General features: G+C 37.6%; 1 protein-coding gene across 3 annotated transcripts in view; it reads right to left on the bottom strand.

Moving 5' to 3' along the window:
* Positions 1-25,171, bottom strand: part of gpm6ab (glycoprotein M6Ab) — a 103,327-nt gene that overhangs the window by 9,203 nt on the left and 68,953 nt on the right. For all 3 annotated transcript variants that reach the window (XM_051703014.1, XM_051703015.1, XM_051703013.1), the window contains exons 2-6: positions 7,493-7,685; positions 5,911-6,067; positions 5,437-5,590; positions 4,246-4,322; positions 3,651-3,716 (exon numbers count right to left, since the gene is read on the bottom strand). In XM_051703014.1, coding sequence (XP_051558974.1) covers positions 3,651-3,716; positions 4,246-4,322; positions 5,437-5,590; positions 5,911-6,067; positions 7,493-7,685 — 647 coding nt within the window. The remainder of the gene's footprint in view (positions 1-3,650; positions 3,717-4,245; positions 4,323-5,436; positions 5,591-5,910; positions 6,068-7,492; positions 7,686-25,171) is intronic.

Raw genomic sequence — 25,171 nt, 5'->3', positions numbered from 1 at the left:
GGCATGAGGGTGAGTAAATGATGAGAGAATTTTCCTTTTTGGGGGAACTATCCTTTTAAAGAAGATGATTTATAAAACAACAACAACAACAATAACAACAAAACAAAGCTTTTGTCTTCCATGGAAGAAATAAAGTCATAGTCTGGAACAAGTGAGTCTGGAATAATGACATAATTTTTGTGTGAACTATTCTTTTATGTAGGTGTGTATTTTGTAACAGATTTTAATAAATTGTTCTTTAATTTTGCCACTTTTTTCTATTTCTGCATTTCAGGGCTGAAGATTCAGAAGAGCCAAATGTTGGATATTCACCAGTTGCCCTGTTAACAGCAGTCAGAGAACTCACAGATGCTGTAAATCACTACAATCTGGTCAGAAATTTCATTGTTCTTGAAAGTGAAGTCATCACCCACCTGCCCAGACTTTTCAGATTTCTTTTTACGTTTGGACTGATTTATGCATTGAATCTGAGTTACCCAAAAGAGTTTTAAAGACAGGTGGCTTTATAAGGTTTTAACGTTGAAGGATGTGCAACACTAATGCAGCTGTAGACAATTTATCCTGTTGCTGTCAAATGTGTTTTGTTTTGTTGTTTTCAGTGGTGTGCCTCATGTTTTGTCAATAATTGTACTTTGTCTTTTTATATGAAATATGTTTACTACATGCAGTTTGCTTCTTTTTTTTTTTGTTATGTTTAAGTTGCAAAATTTTCACATTTAAGTTAAGGAAATTTATAAAAAATTAAAAAATTAATAAAAAGGTAGTTGCAAAACATTTTTAAGTAATACTACTAGCACATTTCAAGTCACCTCAATTTATATAGTTTAATTATTAAGTTAACATGGCTTAAAATAAGTTAATACAAAGCATATTCATGATTTCAAAAACATATATATTTTTAAGATGTATAAATATATTAAGTTTGCAGAACTTTACATTTTGAGTTGTGGCTAATTAAAATAAACATTAGTAATAGCATATTTTGATTGGACCAAACTAATTTCTTTTAATTTATAGTTTCTGAGAAAAATAAGTTATGCATACTTGAGACTTAAGTTTTGAAACTTGTAAAAGTAAAGGCAATAAGTTGCCTCAATTTTTTACTCGGGTTTACAGTGTTTTTAAACCCTTCAAAAATTGGCCCCATTTACTTCCATTGTCACTTAAAGAAAAGGAAGACACCTCAAAATAGTTTTGTGGTAATCAACACTGATACAAATGCTTTAGATTGAGCTTAACTTGTATTGAACCTGTATTCCCATAAGCTTTGAATGTGGTATGTACAACAGACTTCAGAACTTTTTTCCAATAAATGGATTAGTTTCATACTGTGTGCTGCCTCTGCAGTCTCGTTTGACAGTCACTGAAGAATGAGAAAACAGAACTGACATTTATAACTGGCATTATGCCTAGTTCTAGTAACTTGACCTAATCGACTTCATCTAACATTAAACATGTAGGCTAAACAAGACAAGAACGCTTAAATGTAGGAGAACATAACTGATTCAAGTTAAAAGAAAACAATTCATTCATATTAAAAGAACACCATTCATTCAAGTTAAACAAACACCATTCATTCAAGTTAGTTTTACATGGTCCATTTTATTGGGTTTAAATTGATTCCATTTTGTTAAGAGAACTTGTTTCAATCACGTGGAACCACTGTCCATGATTGAATCATGTTCAGCCAAAGTGCTGTTTTTTTTGAGTGTACTGTCTTTCATGAGAGTACAGACTACAATCCTATGAAGCATTGTGAATGAAGTAACTGAATATAAAACTATGGAAATATATAAAGCTATTGATTTTAGGTTGTTGATTTAAGTACAGAAGCAATATAGTTTTTGTTTATTGTGAAATATTCCGATATATATACTACTATATATGTAGTTTGAGAGTGCAAGGAGTCATTTCTGTCATTCAGAATTTGAGTGAGCAGTCACTTCCGGGCTTATTTAGTGGGCTTTGTTGGCCACGGTTTTCTGATAGGTGAAGCTTAATATAATTGTTCAAAAGGAATTCCGCTATTAAAGACAATTTTTAAACAATGAAGTTGAAATAACGCAGATGAATGGCTTCAACGGAAACATATACCATCAATGAACAACCTCGGAGCATATGGTAAGTTTATAAGTTAGCGCTGAAAATAAATTTGTCTATGGAAGAAATTCATGGGATTTTTACTTCCAAAACCAGACTGTTGTGCTCTATAGGCAATAATTATTTGTAATTTTTTTTAAGGTGAGCCCTTCGATATGTCACTCCCACACTTTCAGTTTCAAAGAAGTATAGGTCTCTGCTGAACAAAAATGGGCTTTTCCCAATCAGTGGCCGTTTCCAAACCACAGTGGGAGTTTTTCAGCTATTCCATGGAAGTATACTCTATGTAATAAGCAAATCGAGTACAGCAGTAAAAAAAAAAAAAAAAAAGCATCCCAGTTTGAAAATGCCCACTGATTGGAAAATGCCCATTTTTGTTCTGCAGAGACACCAGTCTCATTTCGAAAGTATGTCAGCACAGAAACAAAGAAAAGAAAAACAGCACTGTCAAGTGATTGCATGAGGTCTTTAAAACCGGATGGCTCAGGAAATTATGATTAATTCATCCTGAGGAGAAAAATTCTTCAGTTCCAGTGCAATATCACAGTACTCAAAATAGGGCGAGATGCTCCGATTTACATTTGAATGAAATTCCTCAGTACACCAGTGGGTGGTATGATTGCTGCACAAATCAGCAAACTGCAAGTCTGCAGCAATTTTCTCTCCAAAAGGCATGATGTAATTATATAATCAAAAGAGCACAAATTATGATCCGATTCTGCAGCCTCATTGTTCCTAATTATTTAATGTCCAAGCTGTTTTCTCATTTGCGAACCGTGTGGAATGTAATTAACTCGCACAAATGAGGCCAGTCTGTTTCCTTTTCAGAACACAAAAGCATTTTGCTTTTCAAACCCACTGTTAGGGAGCATATACAGAAGAGAACAATACAATACAGTGCAAAATATTAAGCTCAAGCCTGGTGACTCCATCAAATTAATTTGATGCTATAGTTTTATTTACCTTCTATGTAAACTCTTACATTAACTTAAGAAAAAAGCTGTGAAGGTTCAAACCAACGAATGTAAAAAGCTGCCTCACAAGAAAATGGTGTCTCACAATCACTTATCGCTTTTCCAAACAAGCTCGCCTCCTTCCTTCCTTCCCTCTCCTCTTCTGTTTCCATGGCAACAACACCTCCTGCATTTTCAGTGATGAGTGTTCCATTCCCTCTCTCCATAACCCTTTCTCTCTTTGCTCACTCACTTTTTTTACAAGAGACCTTGTATGTTTATTGCATTTTTGACAAGCCCACTCATTCTTTCCTTATGCACTCCGATACTAAATGAGTCCCTGATTTCTATAACACTTGGTGTCCCTAGGTTTCACATAGCCCTTTTTCACTGATGTAACTAGAGTCACTTGATTAATAATAATAATAAAAAAATTATATCTTCTTTTCCTTTTATTATCTTTAAAGGAATTTCAGATTCAGGCACATTTTATACAATGCAGCAAAAAAAAAAATTAAAAACAAAATAAATAATAATAATAATAAAACTGTGAGAAAGAAAGAAAGATAGAAGAAAGCAAACAGTGGAAAAGCTCACCATGGCGATGACAGCTGCTCCAGCCCCCGCAAGTGCGCAGACAAACAAGTGGAATGTCAGGTCCAGCTGGAGGAAAAGACAAAAAAAAAAAAAAAAAGACTTTCGATAACAGATAATGTGAATGTTTTTCTCTGAACAATCATCTGGCCAATAGACTATATTCTAGTAAACATATCAAGATAAATGTAGATCTCAAAAATGCTCTAAAATGAAAGCTAAAAGCTATAGTGTAACCCATCCACATTTATCTATGGTTTTGAGTTCATTTTGTCTAGTACAGCACATCGTAATTGATAAATTCCTGTAAGTGTGAGTTTTAATGATACGGACACATACTTTGAGGAACTGCCCATAAAAAGAGCTGCATGATCTTCCAAATAAATATATTATTTAACTATTAGATATTTATATGGAGGAATCCCTGCTGCTTTGCGTGACTTCAAACTTAAAAGCATGGGAAGGTTTTGAATTTATTCAAACTCTCTTGCTCTCTCTCTCTCTCTCTTCTATGGCATAGGTCATTGACTGCAATGGCAGACTGAATTTAGGTGAAGGCCATCAGTCAAGATAAAATAGGCCCTGCTACAGAACTGACCTCATTAGATGCACACATCTTGATGAAGTTCTCAGAAGCAGTGCACAGTCTTTTCTCATTACCAATGGACACAATTCCTGCAATTCAAATGAACAGTGAAATGAGTTGTGTTGATTCACAGCTATGTGGTTTATCAGGGAGTTCATGTGAGCTTATTAATAATGCACAGTGTTATTATAGTGTTAGCTATTCCATAATGGTGATTAGATGTTAATACAGAGTTTGGTATTTAGTGTTCAGTCATGCCATTATGTAGTAAAAGGAATTTACAGTACATGGTGATGTTAGTGTCCTTAAAAATATTATAATTCTGTTAATAAATGCAATTATTGCATTTAAATGTCATAATGAATCTTTGTATTTCAGCGGAGATGATACCACAATGTGGTTCAATGTTGTGTCATAATAGTGTTATTGCATTATTACACAACAATCTTAAAGTCACAACGGTGTTCTAGAATGTAAAGTGTTTAATGGTGTAATAACAGTGTATAAGTAGTAGCTAGAAGTTTTACAAATTCCATAAGGGTTTTCAGTAATGTAAAAATGGTGTACAGTGAATTATGGCATACTTGTCCTTGACAGTTATAATACTGTTAATAAATGCCTTCATTGCATTTAAATGTTATAATGGCACTTTGTTCCAGCAGTGATGGTAACACAATGTGGTTTAATGTTGTGCTTTATTACATTAATACACAATAATATTAAGTCACAATGGTGTTCTAGAATTTAAACAAGGTGTTAATTAATGTAAAAATAGTTGTTTAGCTATTTGAAGGCATTTTGCCAGTATATTTTGGTATTCAAGGAACAACTGTATTCTGTGTTTTTGTTTTTAAGATTCACAGTTCTTAAAATAAATGTGCTATCTTGCAATTTTTTCTCCGCTTGGAAGTTTGTAGTTTGTGGGCAATACATTTAGCCTGTCGTAAAACATGAATAAAGAACAGCATAAAAACATTTAGGCCAAAACTTCTGCATTTGTCTTGCTAAATGTTAAATATTACAGCATTTTAAAATACAACTGTGCCTGACTGAGAAAGGATTCTAGTTTGTTATGGATTTTTAAAGTAATCTTAGCCAGTTACATCCTTACGGCCTGCTTGACTTTACTTATTCACAAAAATCATGGGAATTAAATTGAAAACATTTCTCCTTAAGAGGTGTTGAAATAAAGAGTTTACACACCAAACTGGCGTAGATCGAAGCACAGGCTGGAATTATCCACCAGTGTAGTGTTCTGACAGGTGTTCCAGATGTTGAAATACATGAAGACTGGCAGGGAGGTGAAGGCTGTAACCCCCAGCCAAGCCAACATGAAGATATAAGTAAGCATGATGAACTGAAGGAAAGAGAGAGAGAGACTGATTAATGAGGGTGACTTTCAGGTAACAGCAGACCATAACTAAACATTAACAATTCTATTATTAACTTCAGTAAATAAAAATACAGGTATAAGGTCACAGTATATTGGTGACTTTATCAGCCATCCATAGCACAAAAAAGATATTGGTTTGATTTGGCCAGTACTGGAACCAGATACTGTAATATCAGTTGTTGTTTTTTTTTTTTTTTATTGAAATTTTTTCTATGCCAGATTATGTAAATTAACCCATTCTTCTGCTAATGCATTAGTTCTTTGAAATGGGTGGTAGGTCTTACCCAAGCACTAACACAACGTCCGCAGGTGGTGATCTTAAAGTCCCCATAGAGATCCCGGATGGCCCCAGTGGTGAAAAACCCCTCCACCATCAGCAGAATACCATAGACAAAGAAGGCTGCTGCCACTCCATATATCACGTATTTAAAGATGTCAATCCTGAGAGACATCAACAATAAGCTTATTTTTGTAATTTCCTAATAAAAAGGGTACCTGTGCTTATCTTGACACAATAGTAATTTAACATGACAGTAGAGAGCTACAGTACATATTGGTATACCCTATTTTGACACCCTCAAGTTTTTGTGTTGAGATTAAATTAATTTTATTAGCACTATAGACTACTGCATAAAGACAGATGTACAGGTCCCCTTTGGGTATATAATTGTCAAATTTATTTATTAGCAGATGAAATGATTGAAAAGCTCAGGTTTTGCTGATCCAAGCAGTGCCAGTATTCCTTCCTCCACCCACTCCTATCTCTCTGGTCCTGCTCTCCCTCTCACTAGTGGAGTTCCGATATGCAGGTGTGCTCTGATGATGTCAGAACACTTAATTCTCTCAGTGGAACTGATGCCAAAACCTAACATGGCAGTCTTAGCAAAAGTGTTTGTGTGAATGGAGTATCACTGTGTCAGGGAAAATGCTCCAAACACACATATTCCTGAAGAACACCTGTTGCAGGAATATCATATAGGCAGAATTATGCCAACCTCCAATGTTCATTGAATTACTCTGCAGCTGTAGACATCATTGCAATCTAAAAAATGGTTTGAGCATCAGTGTTAAGACTGATTCACACTACTCCAACAAATGGCAACAAACAGCAACATTTCAAAAGTTCTTTAGATGGCTGTTGGATTTATAATGCAGCATGATCACACAGGAAATCAACATTTTGTTTCACAATATTATTGTACCCTGAAATCTAGCCATTCTGCTGAATTACTGACAAGCGGCATCCTCCATCAGACATTCCTGCATCACTTCAAACATGATAACTTTTACCTCTGATGCTACTGATAACGTGGGTTCTGGTCCCATGTAAACCAGAGTTCACATAAACAATGGTGAGTGTAATTGAGGGGTTGCATTTTAGCTCTAAAACTACATTTTTACTACACTGACAGTTTAGTGGTGGGGTCAGGGTTAAGGGGTAGGGTTAATAAAATATGCATTCTTGTTGACTGTATTACGTCATTTAAAAAAAAAATAATAATCTTTTGACATTTCACCTGGAAACTAGAGCTCACATGTGCCCATATGTTCAACAACACTTCCAGCTTCGGCCAATAGGGCACAGTGGTTTAGATTTCAGTGAGCACAGACCGATTTCAGCAGCAAAACTTTCAATATACTGTCGCCGAGTTCACAGAGACAACCACTTGAATTTGGTTTTTGTTGAGGCAGTGTGAACCAGTGTTTTGTTATAAAAACAAATTTACTAGTGAAAGAAACTGATTTAAATGCATTTACCTTCGAAGCAGTGTACTACAAAAACATGTAACAGAAATTGGGCTCAACAGACAACAAAGACTGACTATATGTACATTTTTTAATTCACTTTGGTATTGGGGTACTCACATGACAAAGGCATCCAGGGCATCAACAGGTGACCGGGAAACATCAAAATAGGTCTGCAAGATGGTGACGGTACCAGAGAGAGCCTCATGACCACAGCCGCAGAACAGCGCTACCCCAGCATACAGCAGGATGGTAGCGATCAGAGAGGCGTAGGGGATCCCACTAAGGCATTTGTGGCAGCATTCAGAGCACCCTGAGAGCAAGGATAAGAGTAAATCCATGAGTGCTACAACAGTAGTAGTATAACCAACATGATCAAACAGGAAATCAACATGCTGATTCCAAATGTTCATGTACCCTGTAGGGGTTGCATAGACTAGTCGACTAGTCAACTATAGCTAATGAGTCGACACTGTCAGTGTTAAGTCGACTAGTAGCTTTACAAAACGTATCTTTAACCTTCAATATATGCTAAGCTGGCTTCAAATATAATAGAAAAACTAGTGCTATGCAATGTAATTTAAAAGGCACCCGCTAGTGCTGATTAGTGATTTTCAACATGCTCAGCACCACTTTGTGTTTGGACATTTGACCTGGTTGCTTTTCGCTCCTTGAAGAACATGATTTGCCGACAATTAGAAAAGCACTTCAAGTTGGAGTGTGATGATATGATGGAATGTATCCTCGTACTGCACTCTAGATCCAGTGTCTGCACGCTATCATCTGTACAAGCGGCTGCAAGGGGAGGGGGAAGCGCCTGCAGCAACAGGTAGTCCAGGCTACACTAAAATATGTTCAGACAGTTATCTTAACTTTTAGCTAAGACTTTAGGGGTGATGACGTCATTACTAGTCGAATCGACTAATGGGCTTGAGTAGTTAACTATTAAAAATGAGAAGCAGTGCAACCCCTAGTATCCTAAAAATAATTTTTGCATCAATTCATGCGTGATCATCTTTCCCTCTGGCACTATTTTTCTCCAGTACATCTTTACAACACTGGTTCTGGTCCTCAGGGAGTAATCGCATTCACAAAAATAACTGTGTGCGCAGTTCAGGGGTTGCGTTTTCACTCTAAAATAAAATATTGAATCCACTGATGGTTAGGTTTAGAGTTGAGGTTTGGATTAGGGGGTAGAGTTAATAAAATATGCATTTCCGTTGACTCTCACATCATTTACAACTAAAAATACATCTAGCTCTTGGATCCACCCTGTGGACATTTCAACTCAGCAACACTTCCAATTTCAGCCACTGGGGGCTGTGTTTTTAATTTTGGTAAGGCTTGGTAAGTGCAGACCGTCTTCATTTTGTGTTATCAGTCTGATATAACAGGCAATAACAATGCTTGCATATACAGTATATACAATAACAATTTATGTTGATGCTTTATTCTTTATTTGGATTCCCATTAGTTTTGACAAATTGATTTCTGGTCTTCCTGGGGTCCACAGAAAAAAACACAATATAAAAATAACTATGAATATTAAGACAACTATAAGGATAAAGCTGCTACAGCTAATTCAGCAAAAACACTGTTCCACATTTTGTTCACGTTACAAATTATATGACTAATTATACTGTTATCTTGTAATTATACTGATGCAGTTAATGTGTTTACAAATAAAGCAATTTACTGTGGTTTACGTGTCTCTGCAATAACATGATTCAGTCACAGCTACACAAACAAAAAACTACACCAAAACCAATTTTAACAATTATTACCAATTACACCAATTACCAATAATACATTTTACATACGGTGTACGGTGTATGTACAGATGAAGATGCTGTACTTAATGCAACTCAGTCCGCTTAAGTTCACATGATGAAACTACAAATTATTTTTGGACAAACCAACAGAACATCCATTACCATAAATGTGTCATACGGGAGAAAGTTTACTGTCACTCTGACCAATCATAACTGCCACAGCTGAAAGATTCATGGATGCAATCCAATGGCACGCAAACAATATTGATTGTAAAATTGCAAGCTGAGAATGGCACCAGTGGTTGCTATTCTGCAGCTCAGAGGAGCAACAATTTATGGGTCATCATAAACAAAGCCCCAGTAAACAAAGCAAAGGGACTCCACCAATGCAAGGAAGCACAGCAGATAAGGTCTTTAGAGGATATTCTCAATCATGCCCTACTGCGGAACTCAAGATATCAAAGAGGGAGTGATTCAACTAGGCTAAACATTCACAACAGACAAAACCAATTTTGCCCTTCAGCAATGACTTAATAAGGAATATACAACTAAAGCTGAATGCTTACGGTTCTATAGCTTACATGCATCCTATCTTTCCACTGAGCACCTTGTCACTCAGTTGTTGTTGGTGCAATGGCATTATATCTGCATTCTCCTTACTCCTGCTTGTAGCTATGCCACAGAACCTGCTGTTTACAGTAGTGTGGAAAATGTGTATTTTTCAGCATTGAGTGCAGCCTGCAGCTCTGAGTGCAGTATAAATGCTCTAGAGAGCAAAGAGTGTTACTGCATAAAAACATGTATTATGTGTGGCTGACAGAATCTAGAGGAATACACAGATTAAAAAATTAAAAAGATCAAAGTTTTATATTATTAATCACACAGTGCATTAAAACAGTATACTGGGATTTTAATCAGCGCTCAAATATATCATATTGTGTGACTCATCTCACATGTTGTGACTGTACAGGACATTTTGTTAGATTTATTTTTTTCAAGCATGAATACACATTTTGTTTTTTGTTTTTTTTAGTTTAAATGTTAAAAACACTTTACAATTCTTTAATTCAATAGATTTGTCCAGAAAAAAACAAATACATTGTTGCCCTTTATTGCACATTTTGAAGAGGTCAATTATTCGGTCACCTTTAAGGTTTGTTCTAAACAGGGATACAAATAACACTTCTTAGGAACATCATTACAGGGACATTATGGCCATTATTAAATACTTGAACAGCCAAGAACAGTATCATACCTAGAGTCACAAGTTCAAATCTAGGGCGTGCTGAGTGACTCCAGTCAGGCTTCCTAAGCAACAAATTGGCCCGGTTGCTAGGGTGGGTAGAGTCACGTTGGGTTAACCTCCTCGTGGTTGCTACAATGTGGTTCTCGCTCTCAGTGGGGCACATGGTTAGTTGTGTGTGGATGCCGTGGAGAATAGCGTGAGCCTCCAAACGCGCTACGTCTCCGCGGTAACGTGCTCCACAAGCCATGTGATAAGATGCACGGATTGACTGAGATTCCTCCACCACCAAAAAAAATTATACTGCTTTAATTGCGTTAATTTTTTTCACACGTTAAACAGAAATTAACACGTTAAATTTCCCAGCCCTACTTATTTTACATTGTACATCACGTAGTAACCCAACACAGTATACCAAAATTGTTTAGTTTACAAAAGTAAAGAAAAATGTCCTTAAAATCAAAGATTTATTAATAAATCATTAACCATGAACTACATTAGCCTGACAATATGCAAACTTATTAACATTGACATAATGATAATTATTAAAAAAAAAATAAATAAAATTTAATTCATCTAAATTCAAAAAACAACAGCAGAAGTGTAATATACCAGTCAACGTGAACTCCTTTTTAATGTAGTCTGGGATGCATAATCTTGAACTTTTTATAGTTAAGTATTGCTTTTAGCTCTTCACGACCCTATCAGAACAGACCTGCGAACCATTTTTGGGTCGCGACCCACCAGTGTAAAATCACTGTTTCTTTATAACTTTCGTGAATGTTTTCACTGTTGTTTGAATCTCTATTATCAGGTCACTGTAGGTTTGCATGCCACTGACTTAAGGTAGACAGACTTTAATATTCGAGACCGGAGCGAAACAGTACGTTGTTTATCATGTCAATAAACAGCATCAAACTGACAACCCTGTGGTGTTCTTTGGATTTAGTGAGTCTTGGAAGTGCTGAAACAAATTAATGAGGGAGCCAAAGTCGGTATGCTTTGATCTCAGTGTGATAAGACGAGATCAATAATCTGCTGGGATACACTGTCAGTGGAAAACACAAGCCTAAACCTGGCTCTTCAAGTCCATCCCTCCTCATATCACTGACAGGTTCCATCAGGAAATCTATAAAGCTGACATAAATTGAAAGTAGGAAGGTAGAAATGCCCTGTATAAGTTTAGCAAGCTCTTTCAAAAAGGACAGTTCTAGTGATAGACCCATATATCAACCAGGGTGATTAATCGGCTAATATTTGGCCATTTTAAGATGTCAGCTTGACCAATTAACAAAAGTGTTACCTATAGCTCCCTTCTGCCAAAATCTAACGACAGCCTTGTCAATAAATAATAAACAGTTTCTGTTTAAAATATAATTTTTTGTTGTTTGTTTTTGAGTAATTTTGAATATTTTTTTTTATTATGTATTTATTTTTTTTGCACATCTCATTTCCCATCATTTAACTGTATTATGTACAGTATATGTCAGCATTATATCAGCCACCTGCTCTCTAGATATTGGTGTCGATATCAGCCATTGAAAAAAAAAATAGTCAACCACTAGATTGACTTGATCCAAATAAGCCTATCTCTGTCCTAGAGTCTGTCTCTTTAAGTCGTCTGAAAGTCTCACAGTCAGTGATTTCTCAGCAAATAATACCCCACTGTGGCTGGGTGGTTCTTTCACTGTTATTTATCATTTAAAAACAGTGGAAAGTGTATTCATCGTTAGTTTCTCCAAGTCAGCACAGTTATTGTCAGCAATTTAAAGTGCAATACTGTTTTTCATTATACATAACAGAATAAGTAAAGGTCAAGGAATAAAGAGCAGTGGGTGATTATGCCTCTCCACGAACCAAGCTTTACTGCTCAGTGTGGGTTATACAAAAATGGATGAGAAAGACATTGTTGCAGAATGGGGTTGCAGTAATTACCAGCTCAATCTGGGCCTCTCTTGTATCAGAACATAAATTACAGAGTTTTATGACTATTATGATAAGTAATGACTATTACAAGTAAAATAAAAAAAACAGTTTTTATTGATTTTAAAAACAAAAGACAATATAGTCCAACAGTGAGTGCAACATTTTTCAGTGGCCTTGTTTCCAGAAGTATTTTTTTTTTTATTTATTCTTTTAACCATTCATTTTATCCAATGGGATTTCCAAAAAAATCTTCTCCAAAGTGTATTAAGGCATATACTAAACCAACAAGCTCCCAGATTACTGTAATCACAATATTACAAACCTTTATTTGAAGCAATATATATAAAAGTACTATGGTGTAAGACTGCATATTTAGCAGGGCTGGGTATTGAATGATACAGATTTCCCAATTCAATCCCAATTTAATTCAATATCGATTCATATGGGCATATTTCTTTTACAAATATGTCCATTTTGCTTGCATATTAAATAAATTCTCTCTCAGCTAATGCTGTTAATTATAAAGGGACCTTCTAATCTTCTAGGTAACCCTTCTAGGTACAAATCAAAATTATGAATTTTACCAATTTCACTGTGTTTTCACAAGTTTTTCATCATATTGTTCACATTTTATCTTTTGAAAAATGTTTAAATTCAGTGTATTCCATCGATAATGTCTTGAAATCGCATATATATTTTTTGTTACATGTATTTTGTTTAATTGCATAATTTGTACTATTTACAAGTATTTATATTGATATGTAGAACATGGGCTAAATCAGCACTGTCTCTTTAAGACTACTGGCATTAGCCAGCGAGCGCATATTAATGTGAGAGGATGCACACTTTTTTTTTTTTTTAAAACATTTTTTTTTTTTGTGCATCCATGCTATGTGCGATTAGAATCAAATGTTTATTTTTTATTGTATTTAATTAACAACTGACTGTAAAGAACATAAAGGGTATTAAAAGAGACCTTCAAGATGAACTAATCACCCAATGCCATTATGTAAAACCACTGACAGACAGTCCAGAACAAAGCTCAAACTCATTACAACTCTTTACTGCATTACAAATAATAAATGAAACACTATATAGACATGTTGTAAATGGCTAGCACTTTCATTGGCACTCTAATGGAAAAAGACAAGCACCCTATAGATATTTACAGTACTATTGAAAGCTTAGAAAGATAGTGAGAATATATTCTATAGCAGCTATAAAGAATTCTCACAGAGATGAATAGTTTTCTGGGCTCAGTATTGTATCAGCTGAACCCACTTTCTGCCTGCTGGTCCACTGGTCCAGAAGCTCTGAATCAAAAACCATTAAAATGGCAATCTCCTTCCTTTCCTCATAGAGACATTTGTAAAATAAATAGGTTTGGTGCAACTGTGCATGAATTTTAAACAGCTGCCCAAATTCAAGGCACATATTTCATGCTTAATTATAAACACTAACCAAAAAGAGAAAAAAGTAGGGACATAATGATTTAAGCAGAATCGCATAGACATGGTTAGACAAACTATGGAACTTGATATTTAAGCATTCATTTGAAAATAGAAACAAATAGCATTCCTTTTCATGGAATGTAACTGCAGAGCAGCCTAAACCTCTAAAGCACATTAGATAAACCATCAAAGCTGATGAGAAAAAAATTTGTTACCTAAAAATAGACACTACACTGCCATTTCAGATGACCCGTTGGTTCATCCACATGCAGCACTTTTGGAGTTACTGTATGCAAGTGTACATCTGGAACACCTGTCTCATTCCCTCTTTGCCCATTGCCTTTAATCCACTTTCATTGCAGAAAACTACAGGGCAGGTAGAAAAGATTATTTAGAGATGGTGGAGAGAAGGAATTTTGGAATACTTGGACCAGTGGGATTTCAAAACACATCAAAGGCTTCTAAGAAGAAATCATATATTCAACCTATATGTTGTTATTCATAAAACAAATTAAATAAAAAACATACATAGCCTTGCAAAAATGTTGGGCCCTTAACCAATTCTTTCCTTTTATTGAATCTTACTGAAATCCTACAATGTTGTTTTTCCATGATATATTATTATTTCAGAGAATCTCAACTGAAATATTCTTAATAAAATTATTACAAAAGTTTACCTGAAATATGTTGCTAACATTAGTATTCTGTCTCTGTGTTGCTAAAGTTCACAATGATCAAAAAAATAAATAATAATAATTGCTCTAATGAGGTCTTTATCTGTGAATCATTTACATTACTGCAGTTGGCAGACGCTTTTATCCAAAGCGACTTACAGTATACTTATTACAGGGACAATCCCCCTGGAGCAACCTGGAGTTAAGTGCCTTGCTCAAGGACACAATGGTGATGGCTGTGGGGATTGAACTAGCAACCTTCTGATTACCAGTTATGTGCTTTAGCCCACTATGCCACCACCACTCCCATTTAAATGATTGTGTATTATTGCACCAACTGCTTAAACAAATTTATGGAATAACCATCCTGGAATATCATGACATAGTTGTTCTAGGTGAAAATAGTCTGCTCCAACCATGCTGAAGTATGTGTGTGGCAAGCTGGAATGAACAGACAGATCGATTGATAACCGTAACATTACTACTGCCACTGCTGCACAACACCTCTCCTAACACCACAGTACATAATCCACCTCTCTCTTTCTTTTAAAAGGTGAAGTGTGCGCCACTAGCATCACTAAAAAGAACTGCAAAAATACTGACTGTTTTCAAACTAGTTTCCCGAACACTCTCCCGGTCTTACATTGGTCAGTCAACAAGCTATTCTCATTCCAAACTCATGCCATTGGTTCAGCAAATGTTGTCGCATTGGACTGGCTGGGATGCTTAAACAAACAGAGCATGTTTTTATATTGCCACAGAACCACAGTTTTTACACTTTTTGATGTAATCAGCCTACAAATGGCTTACTCACTTAATATGCCTCAAATATTAGGCTGGGATAGGAGAAAGTGTTTTATGACCGAAAACATTTTACACATCACCTTTAATCCACAGAATGGCTTTATATATGGTTAGTGCATTACACCACCCTTTCCCTTATACAAATATAAGGCAAAACAGCAGCCATCTCCTCAGATGCAGGATTCTGAAAAGCTCTTTTAGCCACAGCCAGCTTCCGGCCTTTCTGGAATATGAAACAGCTCCCCAATGTGCTGCTAATGGCACGCTGAGTGACCACAGACCAACAAGAGAGGAGACAGAGGGAGGAGTTGATGCATCACATCTGTGTAAGTGAGAACTCTAGCATTATCAAACACATGTGTGCACAGTAAGTCAAACCTGAGATCTATTACTTTTTCAAATGAGCACTCAACAACGAACATTCATAATGTATTCCCCATAATAATGATTTATCTTCTACTCTGAGCTGTGTTTGTGTGTGTGTTTGACAGATTCCATCTCTTGTTTGCCCAATTTGCACTAACAGGTTTGAAACCATTTGTTCTGTTTGGAGTGGCATGACCAGCCTTGATAGATTACAAAAGACACAGATGACTTTTCAATTAGTCACACAGCACACCTTGCCACTTGGTTGGAGATTATATGCTTTGTCTGAAATCATTTCATATTCCCTGTATAGTGCACTATATTGGGTGTCAGCATAGTCCAAATACTAACTAAACAACTTAAAGGAATATTCCGGGGGTTAATACAAGTTAAGCTCAATCGACAGTGGAATAATGTTGATTACCACAAAAAATAATTTAGACTCAACCCTTCTTTTCTTTAAAAAAAAAAAAAAAAAAGCAATGAGGCACTTATAATGGAAGTGAATGGGGCCAATATTTGGAGGGTTTAAAGGCAGAAATGTGAAGCTTAGAATTTTATAAAAGCACTTAGATTAATTCTTCTGTTAAAACTTGTGTATTATTTGAGTTGTAAAGTTGTTTAAATCTCAGTTATTACAGTTGTTTAGGGTTTGTTGACAATACATCATCATGGCAACGAAGTTGTAAAATTGGCTATATTTTTGCACAGAAAAGGTTAGTAAGTGATTTTATCACACTAAAATCATGCTAACACCATATTCTTTATGTCTTGTGGCTATACTTGTGAAATAGTGAGTATTTTAACGTTTATAGATTGGCCCCATTCACTTCCATTGTAAGTGTCTCACTGTTACCAGGATTTCTGCTTTTTTTAAAGAAAAGGAGGGTCAAGTCAAAATTTCATTTTGTGATTTTTTGAATGTTTGTAACATAAAAATATTTAGATATTGTGATGTTGAAATTTAAGTAATATTTGAGTAGCTGTTTCATTATAACACCTGCTTCTGTCGTTCTCTCCTGTTGAACAGCAGCACAAATGCAGATCACACCAGTTTAATTGTACACCTTTGAGCCCAACCTGTGTAATGTCACCGGTTTGATCGTACGTGTGAAGAGGTTCCTAGAGATACATTTTGGGGTACAGGTATATGCGTGTTTCTTAAACTATGGGATTTTGAAGAAAAAAATAAACTCCTATGAAACACGCTTAGCTCTCACCAGTTTAAATTGTCTACTTACATTGTTGTATAGTGGATATTTATATATATACGTATATATAAAAAACTATTCTGAACTGTCTGAACCAACAAATGTCATTTCCGTATTTCAAATTATGCATTGTGTTTAATTGCATTCTGTTTAATTTTGCAATTTAAACATAGTATTTGGAATCAAATGGCAGACTCCATTGTTTGGTTAAAGGCGCAGTCACATTTACTTTTGCACCGTGAATCTCATAAGGTGTGGGCAAAATTAAACTCACCCCTAAAATGATATCCTTGTCCATTGTAAATATTTGTGTAGCTGTGTACAAAGCACTGCTCATACAAAGGTCACTGCCAAACCAACCATCTTCCTATTGGTCAATGCGGAATTCGCCTGACCGCGCCTTAAGACTAGATGTCCTAATTAAATACACACAATTAAATGATATTTTCACCTTTTGCATAATTTGAAAAAAATGACACCTTGATTGAAAATGACACATGCTGAAAAAATTCTGTTCATAAGCGAAATGTACCTTGATTTTTATTTTATTGTTCTTCACACGCTCTTCCCTGACACTGTTGTCTCTTTGGTAATCAAGTACACCAACAAAAGTCTGGGTCTGAGACAATAAAATCTACGCATAAATGCATATAAAATATAGTACAAATAAGTGATGATGGCATGAAGACTTTTTAAGTTAAGACCAATTTTTAATGTGACCTTCATATAAAATGAGAACATTTTTTAATCTGTTAGTTCAATCCATGGCACATACAATTGCCCGTGGTGGATGAAACAACATGCATTGTAAATACTAATAATGATAACAATAATAATAACAATAACAATCACTACAGTGAGAATGGAAGCTGTACAGTAAGGCCAGCAGGCAGACCAAGACCCTGAGGCAGCCTCTCAAAATGCCCCATAAATCCCCTGGGATTGACAAGCAGGGCAGCCAAAAGTGGCAGGCTTTCATTCAAACCTGTGAATTAGCAAATATTCTTTGTGATGATTTTTTTCTGCTCTTCTTAGTTTCACACTAGGATCGTTAATCAGATGCCTCCATAAGGGAAGGTTCAATATAGCCACCCTCTGAAATTACATGAATTAGTGAAATATATTTAAACAAGCTGTTGTTGCACCAGTCACTGAACAGCATTTGTATAAGTGCAGCTCTTGCAAAATTTATGATCAGTCTGTTCCTAGATCTACTTGCTGTAATTGCATGTATTAAAGACATTATGACAGGTACTGAATTTTATGACCTGTAAATGAGTTTCAAAGGAGTGCTTGATATACAGTAGACAACAACTTACAGAGAATAATCAAATGTTCAGATATATCAATCAATAAACCCTAAAGTCAGGTCTAAACTTCACAAGTGGCAATTAAGTGGTAAGTGAATCAGCGACTACTTGCATTTGACGATGAGGGCCGATTAGCTAAATACCGTTTTGAAGTTCACATTTTTCACTCCTCCTTCTTCTCCCTCCTTTTCTCTCATTCACTCCAGATGACCAGCTGTTGAGACAGGGCCATCCTGCCAGCTGTCAGGTGCCACAGGCATCAATGCGACTCAGAAGACATTGGGTCACAAACACAGGACTGCAATGAACTCTCAGGATAACCTCAGGACACACAGTGCTGCATGTTTTAGTGTCTCCTACATTAAAATATTTATTTTTTTAGTACCAGTAACAGATATTGTAACAGCCCAAATTCCCTGCTAAAAATACTGTATTTTTTAATGATTTATTAAGGGGCAATATTTGTACAACTTTGCATATTTGAGTTTCAAGTAGGGCTGGGCGATATGACCAAAAATGTTATCACAATATTGTTTTTTCATATCATTCAATATCGATATACTGTATATCACTATATATTGCATACCATTAATGGGGGAGGAAATGCATTTCACATGTTTGTTAGACCTCAAGAATAAATGTAAATGTAACTTGTTTGTTTACAAGTAAACCTCAGAGGGTAATCTACCTTTAAAGTATACTCAGTTTAGGATTTAATATTACATAAGAATAAAAATGTTCAATGAAATTTCACCAATTTCATCATCTTCAGCTGACGTTTGACTCTACTAAAAGACTTTGTTATGCTCCACACTCCGGCTCAGTATGTGGCGGCATTTCACCATAAACTGGACTGCCTACCGCCAATAAACATCACAAGAAGAAGAAACATTTTCTTGCCTGTGACGGCACTATGGATCATGCAAAAACGTTTAACTAAATAGTAAATAAATAAACATCAATGGTATTGATGTTAGAGTTGCTGTTATGTTCAGTCAATAGCTGTATTACATTGTCAATGCTGTCTTGTTTGGTACACAACAATATCATATTAGCCATATAGCAAGCTAGCGGCAACCGAACCTACTGGTTTCCATTACAGTAGGGCTATATAGCCTGCTGTAATTCAGGCAGCTAGTTGTGTGTATAACTTTGCATAGCTGCTTGCGTTTTTAGCGAGACGTACCTGATCCGATCGTCTATATATAGAACATAGGCTAAATATCGAAAATTACTGAAAGAGTTTATCGATATCGAAAATGATTGCTGTGCATTGAACAAGCACTACACAGACGCTTTTACCGGTTGTGCACTATCACCATGTCAACAATCGCATCTCCCGCTGAAAGCTTTTAAACATGCTCCTCCCGCGATCATGGATAGGGGAAAGTGGGTCCCATGGGAGCTGTAGGTCCCTGGGCTTCAGCCCGTATAAGCCCGTGCATTAATGCACCCCTGTCCCTGACAATCACAGTCGTAGCCATTTAAAAAAAAAAAAAAAAAAAAAAATTATGAGAATGTGTTAAACAATCTAAAGGTCATGGCTTATTTTTTAATTATTATAATAATGTTTATATTTACAATTGTATTTATGATCTAATATTTTTTTTTTCTTTTTCCTCCCATGATTTTTAAGCCACTGCAAAAGGGGTCAGTGGAAGAAGTTGGACAGATCTGGTATAATTTTTTTGGACCACTTCATTATTTTTTTTATATTTCTGTTTCGTTTGAAGTGTCATTTGAATGTAGAAATATATTTGGTTTAAGTTTTTCATGTTTCAGTAAATTAATTTATTATTTCAAAATCGACCAGTAGAAGTGAGTGCGTTCTGATACGATCACTGTTAATTCTAGCCATGATTTGTGTGTCAGTAGATGAAAATGATTAATAATACTTACATTCTCTATAATTTAACGGAGCATACATCCAAATTCTGATGAGAATCACATTGCCTATGCATATAAAAGGAGCATGTCACTGTCATAGAAAAATGCCTGACATTCAACAAGGACGCAGTTAATGCACAAAAGAACGTAAGTCCATATTTCTATTCTTTTAATTCACTGCATACAGTTCATTTACACTACCAACTTCTTATGAATGTTCTGTCTTTGTTTATATCACTTGAGCTTGAGGGAATGGAGTATATAGTAGGATGCAGATGCTAGAATAACCGGATAAGAACCTCAGAATTAAATTGTACTTGACCCAGTCTTTTTGTGCATTGCACTGGCGAGTTCGCCAAACCCACTTGCACCTGGACTTAGCACATGCTTGCACGAAAATACCAAAACTTCATGGCCATGCCCACTGACGTTGTGCTTATGACCTAAGGCTTTGTGTTCCGCTTAACACTTGTGCTCTTAAAATAGGGTCCAATGTGTCTGTCATTTACATTAATTGGATCAATTAATTTAAATAATTTTTCAATCTGGCAAATTGGAGCGGTTGATTATAAAATTAAAATAACGCAACATCAAATGCATACAATAGCAACAGAAAAGCTCATATATAACAGTATAAAAGTTTTAAATAATTGGCCGGTCCCTATGTCAGTGCTTCACTTCCTGTTACAGTATATGAAATTGCTGTTTCTTGTTTTAGAGTTGTTGCAGTGTCTTTGCATTCTGTGTTTTCAAAGCTTGTTTCGTTTCGTTCCAGGTTCTCCTTCTGTTCAGTTCCATTCAGTTCCATTCCGATCAGTTCAGCTCTGCTCTGCTCTGTTCTGCTCTACTCTGCTCGGCTCGGCTCTGTTCTGTTCTGTTTTGTTTTGCTTTGCTTTGTTTTGTTCCAGGTTCCCGTTTAGTTTTGTTTAGTTTCAGGTTCTCATTCCGTTCCATTTCATTCAGTTCAGTTCAGTTCAGTTTAGTTTAGTTTAGTTTAGTTTAATTTTGTTTCAGTTCAGTTAATTTCAGTTCAATGCCACGTATCACAAAAAAAGCTGAACAAATTCTGGATTCCTGGATTGGTTTTAGTTTGACAAAACTCACCAAATCCAATCAGGTTTTATTAGGGTTAAGTGATATCAAGACCTCGTTACCAACGTTCTCTATCAATTCAGAGTTTGATCCCAAGGTTTTGATTAGTTCACGTGCGCGTTCACATGAATGAAGCGAACAGCCAATCGCGTGCGAGACAGCACAAGTCACATCTCATGAGAGAGTAAGTGAGATTTATTTCTCCACTGAAGATGTTTATGAAAATTATGATAAATTATATAAATTTAAACACAGTTATAACACAGCACAAGAGGACATAAAAAAAATATATGATCAATCAAATCACATTTACAAAACACGAATGATGAATATGAAATCATGAATAATTATAATACATTCAGTGGCTCACTAGTAAATGATAAATAATTTAAAGGCATTTGCACAGCAAGAAGAAACGCTGCTGCTGCTGCTGCTAGAGCACAACTTTAAATCTGAATGTGATGAAAATATTAAAATAGATAATATATCAATGTGAAAGTAACTTTATATAGGTCCACAGCAAGAACATTCCGGCTTGTAATTTTAAAAGTTGAATATCTGGATTTGAAATGTAAAAAATGTCAATTAAAAGCTTTAGTATTAATTTAAATTACAAACTTAATATCATTTAATACTACTAGACATTAATACACTATTGAATAATAAAAATGTGAGCAATTGGAAAATGAGTAGATGGTGAACTAATAAAGATTTATTTGTTCTTTCTTTCTAGCAGCATAAGACACAATAAAGATGTATTTGGTGTGCTAGTGTGCTTTTATTGAACTTCAAGTGAAACACTGTATGTTCCTGGCATCTCTGCCAGCAAATCCTAATAAGAAAGGGTTTGGGTGGCACTCACACTTTCTGATATATCTACAATATATTGTGGAGTGATTAAGTTTTTATATTTTAAAGTCATTCAATCATTATTTATATTGTATTAATATCTTACTTAAAATTATATAGTTATTTTAAGTTTATTTATTCATACATATTTTATGGCCAGTGTGGAAAAATGATTAGGAAAGCATTAAAGTGTCTTTAAACAAATGCAAGACATATATATATGATCATAAATAGCTTATTTTGTAAATTTATAAAATTGTCTTGTTGAAGTGCACTTTAAATTGGAGTGAGAGATACTGGGGGTAGTGACTGTCACCTTGCTCACAGCTGATTGGTCCAGAATGAGATCTCTGATTGCGAACATGGCCTGCCCCGGAACAGGTTAGCCAATTAGCGTATGTTACTATGGCGAGGAAAGCCTATCCACTTTACTGGTACCGCAAATTCAGAGTTCGCTTAAACTTAGTTTAAAGTTTAAACTTATCTATCTAGCTGCTTAATCCTGTGTTGTGACATAGGCAACAGTTCAGTTCCGTTCCATTGTTTTGATCAACACTCTCCTCTGAGACCGTGAATAAAGGTATCTTCAACTACAGGTCACTACAGTGCCTGAATTAAACCATTGCTAAGCCCATAACTAGGTAGCCCTAATCGAACTTGACTTGATATAAAGACTTGATATATCTGTTGTCTGTTTACTGTAATCTCCATTGTCTCCTCCTGAAGCATTTTGTTTATATAGATAAAAATATATAGTTTATATTTTTGACAGCTGAAGTATTCTGTGATCATCTGTTCTGCACATTAATTGTGAGCCATAAACCGTCCTGGTTACTTTTGTAACCTCCGTTCCCTGATGGAGGGAACGAGACGTTGTGTCGATGTAGTGACACTAGGGGTCACTCTTGGGAGCCCTAAACACATCTGATCATTGAAAAAAGGCCAATGGGAATTGGGGAGTGGAATTAAACGGGGTCTTGGGAACCTTGGGCACATAGCCCGGTTGGGGTCTCAGGATCACATGAGAGTAGCCCGGACCGAACTCCAGGCACAATTCTCTGACAGAGAATGCCTGCAGGTCCCCTACTCTCTTGATGGAAGTGAGCGCAGTCAGGAGGGCAGTCTTCAAAGAGAGTGCCTTAAGCTCAGCTGACTCCAGGGGCTCAAAGGGGGCTCCCCGGAGACCCCGAAGGACTACAGAGAGGTCCCATGAGGGGATGAGACACGGTCTGGAGGGATTCAACCTCTTAGCGCCTTTCAGGAACCTGATGATCAGGTTGTGCTTCCCTAAGGACTTACCGTCCACTGTGTCGTGGTGTGCCGCTATAGCGGCTATATACACCTTCAAGGTGGAGGGGGACAGCTGCCCCTCCAGCCTCTCCTGCAGGAAGGAAAGCACAGATCCGACAGCGCATCTCTGGGGGTCTGTCGCAAGGAGTGTGAGGTCTGAGAACCACATCTGGGTGGGCCAGTAGGGTGCTACTAGGACGACCTGCTCCTCATCCTCCCTGACCTTTCACAGGGTCTGTGCAAGTAGGCTTACTGGGGGAAACGCGTATTTGCGTAGTCCAGGGGGCCAGCTGTGTGCCAGTGCATCTATACCGAGGGTTGCCTCGGTCAGGGCATACCAAAGCGGGCAGTGGGAGGATTCCCGGGAAGCAAACAGGTCTACCTGTGCTCGACTGAATCGACTCCAGATCAGCTGGACCGCCTGGGGGTGGAGTCTCCATTCTCCCCTGAGCGTAACCTGTCATGACACTACGTCCGCTGCGGTGTTGAGGTCGCCCGGGATGTGAGTGGCTCGTAGCGACTTGAGGTGCTGCTGACTCCAGAGGAGGAGACGGCGGGCGAGTTGTGACATGCAACGAAAGCGTAGACCGCCTTGATGGTTGATGTACGCTACCATCGCCATGTTGTCCGTCCAGACCAGTACGTGCCGGAACCTCCGCAGGGCAAGCAGTACTGCCAACAACTCGAGGCATTTGATGTGCCAAAGCAGCCGTGGGCCAGTCCAGGAGCCGGTGTCTGTGTGCCCGTTGCAAACGGCACCCCAGCCCATCTTGGAGGCATCTGTCGTAACCACGACGTGCCTAGAGACCTGCTCAAGGGAAACCCCTGCCCGTAGAAATTCCTGGTAAAAAAGCCCAACTCGGGACTTGAGTCTGAAGCCAGTGCTGAAGCAGTCTCATTTGCATCAACCCGAGTGGTGTGGTAACCACAGAGGATGCCATATGCCCCAGGAGCCTCTGAAAAAGTTTCAGTGGAACCACTGTCTTCTGTCTGAATGCCTTCAGACCATTCAGCACCGACTGTGCGTGCTCGTTCGTGAGGTGTCCAACTCAAAGCCGAGAAAAGAGATGCTCTGAACCGGGGAGAGCTTGCTCTTATCCCAGTTGACCCGAAGCCCTAGACGGCTGAGGTGCCTGAGCACCAGGTCCCTGTGTGCACACAGTAACTCTCGAGAATGAGCTAGGATCAGCCAGTCATCAAGGTAGTTGAGTATGCGGACGCCCACTTCCCTTAGTGGGGCAAGGGCTGCTTCTGCGACCTTCGTGAAGACGCGAGGGGACAAGGACAGGCCGAAGGGAAGGACCTTGTACTGGTACGCCCGACCCTCGAAAGCAAACCGCTGGAAGGGTCTGTGTCAATGTAAAACCGAGACGTGGAAGTACGCGTCCTTCAGGTCTACCGCCGCGAACCAATCTTGATGCCGGACGCGCTAAAATGCGTTTTTGCATCAGCTTTGGGCGCCCGTGCCAGGTGGCGGCGCTCTGCAGGCGCTCTGCGCCTTATCCACCTGGGGCAAATACCCCTTGGCTGCCCCACCATCAAGGGTAGTGAGAGCGGGGGAGCTGAAAGATCGGGATCAGGCAGTAAAAGGTGCCCCCACGATTTTGTCTGCTCCTCATGCACTTCCGGGAAGAAAGGGACCGGGGCGGGGCGTGGCTGTGAGCGGCGCTCTGGGCCCAGGAACCAATCATCAAGCCGCGAGGGTTCAGAGGAAAGTGGAGGGTTCCACTCTAGCTCGTGGCTGCCCGGGAAAGCATGTCTGTCATTTCCGCGTCGGCCTGAGACTGGGCGACCACACCCGAAGGAGGGAGCCCAGCCGAGGCATCCGCGTCACAGTGGATGAGCCCGCTCTCCGATGCTGCGCTCGATAACTCATCGTCTTCCCGGGCTCCGAATAAGAGGTCGAACTCGCCGCGAGACGAGC

The sequence above is a fragment of the Myxocyprinus asiaticus genome, chromosome 7, assembly GCF_019703515.2.
Source record: "Myxocyprinus asiaticus isolate MX2 ecotype Aquarium Trade chromosome 7, UBuf_Myxa_2, whole genome shotgun sequence".
Classification (NCBI taxonomy): domain Eukaryota; kingdom Metazoa; phylum Chordata; class Actinopteri; order Cypriniformes; family Catostomidae; genus Myxocyprinus; species Myxocyprinus asiaticus.
Note: the sequence above shows the minus strand (reverse complement) of the source record. Positions and strands in the feature narration are given on the sequence as shown.